General features: G+C 50.3%; 1 protein-coding gene across 1 annotated transcript; it reads right to left on the bottom strand.

The window, feature by feature from the left end:
* Nucleotides 1-141: 141 nt before the first annotated feature.
* Nucleotides 142-10,783, bottom strand: NDUFA11 (NADH:ubiquinone oxidoreductase subunit A11). The gene is made up of 4 exons (XM_054980215.1): nt 10,667-10,783; nt 6,056-6,148; nt 2,544-2,666; nt 142-538 (listed from the first exon to the last, which is right to left on the bottom strand). The coding sequence occupies exons 1-4, from the start codon at nt 10,746-10,748 to the stop codon at nt 432-434; spliced, it is 405 nt and encodes a 134-aa protein (XP_054836190.1). The 5' UTR covers nt 10,749-10,783; the 3' UTR covers nt 142-431.

Raw genomic sequence — 10,783 nt, 5'->3', positions numbered from 1 at the left:
ACCAGCTTTGGCAAATCCAAGGCTCATGGGGCCAGATTTAGCAAACGTGAAAAAGCCCCTTTCCAACCACTGTCTTTTCAGCTGCCTCTTCTGGCCCTCTCCCACCCTTCAGAAAAAAAAACCCTTTGATATTTCTCAAAATATTGTGTGTGTTGTAAAGACTTTAATCACCTGCCCTAGATACACAAAGATCTCGAGATCTGAATTATTCAATGAAGAGACGGATGCAAGCTGATGGGAATCTACACAGCAGTCTGTCCACACAGCCCCATTGCAGCAGCTTCTGTTTGGAGGGATGAAGGACTCCAGCGCAGCAGATGTCCAGATAGGGATGTGCCAGTGTTCTCCATATGGCTTGCTGGCATCCAGGGATGGGGCACACAGCAGGACCGTTACTGGACAGGACAGAGGGGCAGGCTCTGGGCTGACATTCAGGGAGGCGTCAGGAATCTCCAGCCCTCCATCTTGCCCATTTTGGTAAGCGCAGCCACGAGGCCAAGACTGACGCAGGCCGACGTACCGGTGGCAAAGCTGTGAGCTGGGGGGGAAAAAAACCATCAGCATACTGGCAAGCCAATGTAGTGTGGCATAGTGGTTACGGTGTCAGACTATGATCTGGGAGACCCAAGTTCAAGTCCCTGCTCTGCCATGAAAGTTCACTGGGTGACCCTGGGCCAGTCACTCTTGGCCTAACCTGTCTTATATCAGGGAGAAAAGGCAGGGGTGTAATAAAATAAATCAGTGAATCAGGGAAGGCCATGGCAAACTACTCTGTAACAAAAGTCTGCCAAGAAGACGTCGTGGTGTGACGTCCCCCCATGGGTCAGTAATGACTTGGTGCTTGCACAGGGGACTGCCTTTACCTTAAATAAAAATAGCCAGAGGAGAGATTGTAACCAGCACCACAGGATATGGCCCCTCTTCCCCATTTCCCTATCGGCTCTCAATCTTTACATGTATTTGTTGTTGGCAATTATGTTGCTATTCATTTTACAGATGCTCTTGCAAGCAAAACACAACACAGGATTCTCGGGGCATTTATTTTCATTACCCTAATAAATGTAATTAGCAGGAGAGGGGGGAGTTTTATTTTTAGTTTGAAAATGAGGTCACATCTCAAAAGTGGAGCATTCTTTGATAGAGGGCTTGGGAAAAGTTTGTTTTTTTATTTTACTTCATTTATAGCTCGCCTTTCTTCCAGGAGTCCAACCCAGCTCTCCCATAGCCTAGTCCAGCACTAACCACTGCACCACTCTGTTTGACAAGGCACTTCCCCCAACACAAGAGGCCTTGGAGCCTGAAGAAAGCTCTGCCACCAGTGGAATAGAGCTGGGATACCCAGCCCAGAAGCAACATTATCTAGCACAAGCAGCCCAGGGGTTTGCAGTTATTTATTTTACAAGCTTCTATCTTGCAATTAAAACTAAAGGGGTTTCTCAGGTGGCTTACAAGAATTTAAGGCTTCTTAAAAATCTCAAGTCAAATGCAGCAAGACTTGCAAAGCAGAATACTACAGGTCAAGCGGCACCAAGACAACGGTGTCTGATCCGCCCAATTCCACATGGGGCTTGGGTAGGAGGTAAACGTTGGAACAATACAAAGGAGAGGCCAGAGCAGAGGAGCCCCTTCTCTACCTGCGCATCAAGAGCGGCCAAGAGCCGCAAAGACTCCACCCCCTCATTCCATCTGTATGAAAATAAACCCTACAATTTGCTGTTAGCACAAAGAGGCTCCACGTTCGGGGTCTCTGTGCACCAGCACAAAATGTAGTTTCTGGGCTGGGCTTCACAGATCCATGCTACCAAAGGCCACAAGGCTATCACAGCCCTCCACCAAAGAGTTCAGGGTTATGCACATATCCCGCCTCCAATTTTATACACACAACAACCCTGTGAGATAGAAGAGTACTGAGAATGTCTGGCCCAAGGTCACACTCCTCCCTTTTCCTCAGTAAGGGGGGGGCAGCTAAATTCAGAGCTAGCACTCGCCCTGTGAAGAGGGGGGCGCCCAGAACTTAGAAGTCCACGACTGGTTATTGGCCAAGGCAGCTCAATGGAGACTCCATGTTCAGGGACTTCATGATTAATGCCAGGTGCCAGGTGGAAGGGCTGAATTCCGTGCCCTGCTGTTGGCCTTCCAGGGCCTCTGAATGGCCACTCAACTTAGGTCATTCTTAATCTACCCTTCTCCCATCAGGAAATAGGGCACTAGACCAGGTGTATTTTGGTCTGAACTAGAAGGCGGCTCTTACGTTTGTAGAGGAACAAGTATCCCTTCTAATAACTCCAGTTGTCTGGGACATTATAGGTTAAAGTCAGCACTTTCATTAAACTCGGAAAATAAACTGACAATTGGCAAAAGACCTTGGAGGAACCATAGTAACCTCTGCTCTCTTATCCTAGTTAGTAGCCATGAGGCCATTTGTAAAACAGCTGAAGCTTTAGAAAGCAGGCCTGGACGACGTGGCAAGCCTGTGCGTGCTCAGGAAGGGCCACAGAGTGGACATGGCCCACAAGATCAAAAAACAGGCTGCTCAGACTGACCTCTCGCTCCAAGGATGATACCAGACGAGCAGCCACCGATGAAGTAGTTCAGGGGGTCGTCTGGTGCATCTCGGATCTGTGCACTGAGGCACGTGGTCGCTCCAAAGACGGCTCCTAAAGTAGCTGTGAAGAGGCCAAACATGGCAAGTGTCATTTCATGCAGGGACACTTGCTAGGTTGCTTCTTGTAGGCCAACCCCACAATGATCTGGCCAACCCTCATGTGCACCCTCCTCTGGGCAGGAGAAAGCCAGAGACAGACACCCAGTTAAAACGTGTGAACCCTCCCTTCATCCATGATATCCAAGCCACAGGCATTGCAGGCCAGATAAGAAAACACAAACAAATGCAGAGAGCATTGGAGCGGGGGGGGGGGGGGGCGGTCAGAAACTGTGGTTATGTTTATTTGGAAATTCTAGTGAACCAAATCATCCAGTTCTGCCAAAGCAATGAGATACGGCTTTATACCTGTTGCAGCGATAGATCTTAATCTGTTACTTATTCAGCAAAAAATTGTGTTTAGGGACACCACAGCTCTTTTTTGGCTTAAGTACAGTTGTTGGCACTGTAATTTACAAAATGCATCTCTTAAGCATATGCTTAACGTCCAGTTATTTGGTCCTTTTGGAAGCAAGTCATTCCTCACACTCATTTTGTATTAGAATACTCATGGTTATATACTTTTAAACGATTTACCTGTCTCATGGAACCTAATCAATGGTCAATGGAAATGGTCCCTCCATTCCCTTACTGTAGCCAAAATGACTTTTACTGCAGCATTGGAAAGACAAAAGCCCACTTCTTGTAACTCATTGGATTGAGGACCTTATAAATGTATGAACATTTGAATGTATCACATATAGATAAGCCTGCAGACTCTTTATTTCCGCCTCTGCCTTCTTGCTCTCCACATGAGGTAAAGCACATGCCTATAGCTGCTGGGTAGACCCAAAACAGCCTATGTGCTTATTTTTTGGTATTTGGAGACCTTTTATAGAATCTTATGTATAGATTTGCCAGAATTTGGTTTCTGTTATTTTTTTCCCGCACAAATATGATTTTTTTTTAAAGTTAAAAGTTTATTTGGAAAGTCAGACCCCCATGATCAGTTGGACCAGAATACTTGCTAGCATTTAGGGCTAAGGACTAGAACATTTTAAAGCACCCCCTTCCCAATTCTTTTATCTGAATTAAAAAAACACACTCCTCAACTGAATCTGCAGCACAATCCACAACTCCGCCTCTCCCAGGGGAAGACCAAGCAAGGGGGAAGGCCCAGTTGGTCAGCAAAGGCCCTTCCCCCCACCCTGTAACTGGCCCTACAAGATCAGCTCTAGAAACAGAATTTGGACCTTCTGCTTTCTCCCCCTCCTTAAAGTCTCTGCCAAGGTTACAAGACTTATGGCGAGCCCCCCCCCCCCATAAACATCCTAAACTCCCCTCTGGTTGACAGCCAGGCTGACTTCAGAGCTGCCTCTTCAGACGTAGCACAGGAATGACAACTGAAGAGATTTTAGACCTATATCAACCAAGGAAGTAACCATCTGCCAGGCATGGGATTAGTTCACTCCCAGGAGCTCTTGAAATACGAGTGGCTTTTTCTGGCCCTTTTCCCATGGCCAGCTTGCTCTCTCCTGGGCGCTCTGGGGCAATCTCTTGTCTCAGCTACTGTCCCTCCTGATGGGGCAGAGAGGGAGGTCGGGCATGCAGGTTTCCAGCTGACAGAGCCTGCTCTGCTTCCCAAGCCAATTCCACAGTACTGCCGGCTAGCTCGGGGCCAGCTCCTGCAACAGGCAGCCTGGGCACCCTTGGCTTCCCGTGTTACCTCTTGGCTCTCTGCCACAATGAGGCCAACTCTCTCTCGCCTGGTTGCAGGGCTTGCGCCAAGGAGAGAACAAGACAACAGCTGGCTTCCTGCTGCAGACAGCTCCCCTTTTCCTGTCAGGAGAAGCCTGCAGACTCTTTTATTTCTGCCTCTGCCTTCTTACTCTGCTGAGTAGACCCAAAATAGTAGAGTCCAGTAGCACCTTTAAGACTAACCAACTTTATAGTAGCATAAGCTTTTGAGAACCACAGCTCTTCGTCAGAGGTATCTCTTTGTCAGTAGCATAAGCTTAAGAGAGCTGTGGTTCTCGAAAGCTTAAGCTACCATAAAATTGGTTAGTCTTAAAGGTGCTACTGGACTCTTTACTATTTTGCGACTACAGACTAACATGGCTAACTCCTCCAGGTAGACCCAAGAAAACAGACTCTGTTGAGAAAAGGCGGGCACTTCTCCCATCAAGAGGCCCCACACATTTGCAAGGTGAGTCTCCGATCTCATGCACTTACTCAAGGGTAAGTCCCAGTGAATAGCATTGGATTTACTTTTGAGTAAACATGCACAGCGTGACTCTGTGAGTGTCTTCACAGACCCTGGCTTTGAATTTGGTGGCTTTTCAAGCCATGTGTCTCTGTCCTGGGTGATGAGAAAAAGAGAAAGGTAGGAGCAGCTCTTCAGCAATGGGGACCATTTCATCCTTAATCTGGGCCCACTTGCAGTTTTATTGTTAAAACAGGATAAAGTTTTATCAGGGGCGGCACTAGGGTTTGCTGCGCTCGCAGCTGGCCGGCCAAGCGCCCCCCCCCGCACACGAGCACGTGCGCACCTGTCTGCGTGATGATGTCATGCGTGACGTCATCACGGGAGCGCACGTGCCGCCGCCGGCCTGATCGCTGCGGTGGGCGGCCTCCGAGCTCTCCCGCTCAGTTGCCTCCGCCGCAGCAGATGCCTTTTATCATGGTTGTCAAGATGTGGGGACGTTCTGGTTATGAAGCTGGATCAACATACGCAGCTGAATAAGGTGGTGAAATGGGGCACACCACTATGGAATGCTGCCTCATGAAAGGAAACTCTTTGCAAGACAAAAACTTAGGAAGAGAGGCTGTAGCCATCCCATCTCCTGCGCCATGCACCACCCCACCAAACATACACCCACGAAGGGTTTTAACTTTGATAGGCATACCATCATGTGGTGGCAATTCCACAGGGGGAGCCTCACTGCTGTTCAGCACAGAAGGCACAGCGGGGAAGCAGGGAGGGCTCCGCTCTGGAGCCACAGCACTGTTGGGACACCTGTTCTGCCTCCCCCGGTTTACACTCTTTGGTCAGCAGGAAGCTGAAAAATGCATGAAGGGAGGTTTTAAGCTAATGTAGCTGTCCTGACTCCAGTTGGGGGGGGGGGGGCGCAGCGGAAAGCAGAGCCATGGCTACAGATCCGATGCTGTCGACTCCGCTAAGGGAGACGGCTGCCCCCATCAGGACCAATCTTGTACACATTTTGACCCTGCCCTTCCTGCAAGCAGCTCAGGATGTCCCCCTCCTCCATTTTATCCTCACAACACCCCAGTGAGGGAGGACAAGTTAAGAGCATGCAAATGGGTCGTCACTCAGAGTAGAGATCCGATCAAAATCTCTGTCTCCCGACTCTGGCATTCTAACCCCTACCCCATACTGACTGGCGTCGGATTTACCCATGGTGACTGTCGCTGTCGTGACCCTCTGAGCAGCTTGCAGGGCTGTGTCTGGTGGGGACAGAATAATGTAGGAGGCTGAACCAAGCAAACCTGTAGAAAGGTAAAAGAAATCCATTTTTAAAAAAGAGGAAAAAAGGTCAGGACTGCCAAAGAACCAAAGCCTTTGCGCTCAGTATTTCAAAGTGTTTCCCACAGACTCTCTTGCTGTAATCTTTACCTCAGCGCTGCAAAGTAGGCCAGAATTATGTCGCAAGTGGAGGATGGCTAAGGCACAGAGACCAGATCTGGGTCCCGGCACCCACTCTTCCCCCTACCTCCCATGAACCAATGCAGTTTGCTCCAACAAAGCCTGCCTGGTGATGAGAGGAGACCGGGGGTGGGGTAGGGGGGTGGAGATAGAACCATCTTCCACATCCCCTTCCTTCTGAAGCAGCAGCAGAGTCAGTCAGCAACACCTCAAGTTTTGCTTCCTCACAGGGACGATTCCCAGTTGTGCTATTGCTGCTGCTGCTGCTGCGAAAGCAGAGGTGTTTGCAGCCACTGCACTGCAGCTTCCACATGGGGGCATTCCCTGCAGCACCCCTCCTTCTAGCCATTCCCACCCCCCAACCATCTACTTTTAGAAAGGAAATTGGCAGCAGGCACGCCAGCCCAGTGCAAGGACACCGTTTGCCTATTTCCTTCCCATGCTTCTCTCCTGCCTCATCTCAGACTCAAGGCAGCTAATCATGTAATGACAAATTTGCAAGGATACAAAATATGCCTGTCCAATCAGCAAGATTAAAGGTACACTGACTAAAATGTGCAAATTACAAGTTTAGAAATACACAGAGTTAAAATGAACACAGCCAAATCTGGTGAAACAGTTTTATCCTCCCACAAACGCTGCCTGGAACAAAAGTGTCAAATGTCTTTCCAAATACAGTAAAGCAAAAGCACCGAAAAAGCCCAGGGCCATCTATCTACCTGTAACTGTACAGACCGTCCTAAAGGAACGCTGGTGGGCACAAGGATGTGTTTGGCAAGATGTGGCTTAGAAACACAGAGTTAGAAGGACCCAACGGTCACTGGGTCCTTCTAGCTTTGGCCAATCTGGCCTGGAGAATAATTCCTTCCTGACCCCAAAGTGGCCATCAGTATTACTCTGGGAATACAAGGAAGGGCCACAAGAGCCCAGCGCCAGCTCGTCCCTCTCCTGGTCTGCGTACATTCATATTAAGTCAGAGAATCATCACAGCTGTCAGGTGGCCATCTAGCCTCTGCTTAAAAACCTCCCAAGAAGGAGAGCCCACCACCTCCCGAGGAAGCCTGTTCCACTGAGGGCCCACTCTAACTGTCAAGGAGTTCTGCCTAGTGTTTAGAAGAAAACTCTTTCTCTTTAATTTTAACATGTTGTTTCCGGTCCAACCAGCTGGGGCAACAGAAAACAACTCTGCTCCATCCTCCATGTGACACCGCTTCAAGTACTTAAAGAGGGCTACTATATCACCTCTCAGTTGCCTCCTCTCCAGGCTAAACATACCCAGCCCTTTCAACCTTTCCTCATAGGGCTTGCTCTCCAGACCCCTCGCCATCTTTGTTGCCCTCCTTTGGACACGGTCCAGCTTGTCAATATCCTTCTTAAACTGTGGTACACCGAACTGAACACAGTACTCCACCTGAGGTCTAATCAGAGCAGAGCAAAGCAATACCATGACTTCGCGCAATTTGGACACAACTTCAGGGACAGGTTTGCCAATTATTTTAATTTATAGTCCACCTTTCTCACTGGGACCCAAGGCAGATTACAAGTATGATAAAAAATTTCAGTTAATCAGAAAGTGGATTACAAAATATAGTAACAAGTCAGTGAGCAGTTTACAAGGTATCATAATATCTGAATCTAACAGCAAAGATTCCTAATAAGACAAAATAATGCAGCTGGGCTAGGATGGTACAACAGGAAAAATAAACAAGACCAAATCACGCAAACATACCTGTTCAATGCAATCAGTACAGGAAAAACATTATCCCTAATAAAAAGTCCCCTCCTGAGCTGATCCGTGACACTGCAGTTCTGCTTCCTCCACAAGAATGCCCTCCTGAACAATTCTATTTTGCACCCTTTGCAAAATGGTAGAACTGCGGGACCCTCCCTCAGGGTCTCAAGAGACCACTCCATAATGTGGGAGCCACTGCTGAGAATGCACAGTTCCCCCCATTTTACTTGCTTGCAAGGTGGCACCATCAGGAGGCTCAGCTCCGAAAAGCAGAGCTGTTGTGGTAGAGCTTAGCAGAAGAGGCAGTCCTGCAGATATGTGGGTCTAAGGCCATTAAGGGCTTTATTGGTGAACTGAACCCTGTAACTGATAAGTCTGCAAAGTGGAGGGGTGTCCAGATTCTACCTGGTGTTCACTGCAGCATTCTGTTCCAGCTGTCATTCCTGCATTGTCTTTAAGGGCAGACCCATGTAAAGTGCATTCCAGAAGTCTGGCCTCTAAGTACTCATAGCATGGATCCACATGATTAGGTAAGCAGCATCAAGAGGGGTCCTCGGCCACAAAAGGCTTTAAGGACACTTTGGATTGGGCCTGGAAGCCAAGAGTACATTTGATGTACTCCTGCAGTGTGTGCTGGGAGTGGCAGAGCCCAGAGGAGAGCCTGGCGGCTGCATTTTGCCCCGGGGATGTCTTTGAAGTAAGCCCCACAGAAAAGGTGCTACAGCCACCCAGCCCCAAAAGATCAGTATGGCTAGGCTGGCAGAGTCTAACGAAGGGGGCAGCTTGTGAGCCGCAGGTTACTGAAAGGAGCTCTTGGCAGCAGGACTGGTCTGTTTCTCCAGCAACAGGCCTAGGCCCAAGAGCACCCCAAGGTCTTCATTTCATCTGCTTAGGAGGTCTGAACCCCATCTACAGCTGTAGCGGTTAGTGTTGAACTAGGAGCTTTGAGACATGGGTTCAATCTCCACTCTGCCCGGGAAGCTTGCTGGATGACCTTGGGCCAGTCTCACACACTCTCTGTGCCTAATCTTCCTCACAGGGATGTTGTGAGGACAAAATGGAGGTGAGGATGTAATGGTGTGAGCCACTTTGGGACAAACAGATTAACACCAGGCTTCGCTTCCACCTGGTCTGGGTTCAGCTTGAGTTTGCTCATTCTCAGCCACCTGACCACAGCCTCAGGCCAGCCAAGGACATTCACAGCTTTGAGAATGAGATTTGGAGCCTGCCAAGGACAATCCACTCTAAAGCTCCGGACAACCTCAGCCAAACATTTAATATAAAGACCAAAGAGCACGGGGCACCCTGCACACATCAGGTCTCAACTGGCTGGCCCTTCCTCTCTTACGGTAACTTGGGTCCAGGAGCACCTTAAAGACCAATGATCCAGAGGAGTTAGCCGTGTTAGTCTGTAGTAGCAAAATCAAAAAGAGTCCAGTAGCACCTTTAAGACTAACCAATTTTATTGTAGCATAAGCTTTCGAGAATCTGACGAAGAGAACGTGATTCTCGAAAGCTTATGCTACAATAAAATTGGTTAGTCTTAAAGGTGCTACTGGACTCTTTTTTATTAAAGACCAATGAAGCTTTCAAGAGTCCGGTTCCCCTCACCAGACCTTGGATTAGCCCTTCTACTACAGACCAACAAGGCTGCTCATCTGGAACTTTCCTTATGATGACAAGAACAAAGACTAATGGAGGGCAGTCCCTTTATCTAAAGCATGGATTGCAGCCTATTCCACCAAAATTTCACAGTCAATAAAACCGAATCCTACTGAATGTGAATTCTCAGCTGAGAGGGATCCAGCTTACCAGACCGAAGTGAAGGTCATCCACCAAGGCTGTTTTGGCTCTGAATTGCAACCTAAAACCAGACTGGGGCTGGTCAAGGGCAGGTGTTTCATCCCCAAATAATAACATTCGATTTATATACCGCCCTTCAGGATGACTTAACACCCACTCAGAGCGGTTTACAAGTTTTGTTATCATTATCCCCACAACAAACACCCTGTGAGGGGGGGAGGGGGGGCTGAGAGAGCTCCAGAGAGCCGTGACTGGCCCAAGGTCACCCAGCTGGCCTCAAGCGGAGGAGGGGGGAATCAAACCCGGCTCTCCAGGTTAGAGTCCCACCGCTGTTACCCAATACACCAAAGGCCTGCTGCTGCCCCACCACATCCCAGTGCGCCCCAAAGGCAGGTGAGCCCGAGGTTGGCAACGTACAAGCAGTCTGGGGGGCGGGGGGGGGGACACCTCCACTTCCACATGACGCGACTGCCCCAGCCTGGGCGGGCGCGGAGGGGGCCTTGCCCACCGCCAGCCCTCCGCCGGCATCAGGCAGACCCGCGCCCCCCCGCTCCACAGCCCCCAGCAAGCACCGCCGGGCTCGCCTCCCAGGCACCCAGGAGCGAAGCCGGGCGCCCCAAGCGGGCTTCCAGCCGCGGCGGAGGGGCTGCAGGGCGCGGCAGCGCAGCGGGCCAAAGGCCCCTCCGGAGCTCCTGCGGCAGCTCTGCCCGGGCGCCTGCGCGGGAGGGGCCGGGGGCGAGGGACGGAGGTCAGAGCAGGCCGCGAGCCCGCCAGGCCCGGCGAAGGAGAAGGCGAAGGAGGGGCGGGCGGGGCCGCGGGCGCTCACCGATGCCGGCGCCGAGGCGGCCCAGCAGCCAGGCCTTTTGCGGGCAGGCGGTGCCCTCCGGGATGTCCCAGTAGCCGGCCATGGCGACCGCGGGCGGGGTGAGGCGCGGGGGGGGGG

Source organism: Eublepharis macularius, chromosome 5, assembly GCF_028583425.1.
Source record: "Eublepharis macularius isolate TG4126 chromosome 5, MPM_Emac_v1.0, whole genome shotgun sequence".
NCBI lineage: Eukaryota > Metazoa > Chordata > Lepidosauria > Squamata > Eublepharidae > Eublepharis > Eublepharis macularius.
This window is presented reverse-complemented; position numbering and strand designations above follow the sequence as displayed.

Excerpts from the sequence above, each read along its gene's own strand:
- NDUFA11 (XM_054980215.1), bottom strand. The coding sequence starts at position 10,748 with ATGGCCGGCTACTGGGACATCCCGGAGGGCACCGCCTGCCCGCAAAAG. Across the intron at positions 6,149-10,666 it reads CCGCCTCGGCGCCGGCATCG|GTTTGCTTGGTTCAGCCTCC; the intron begins GTGAGCGCCCGC and ends ACCTTTCTACAG. Across the intron at positions 2,667-6,055 it reads GACAGCGACAGTCACCATGG|CTACTTTAGGAGCCGTCTTT; the intron begins GTAAATCCGACG and ends GCCTCTTCACAG.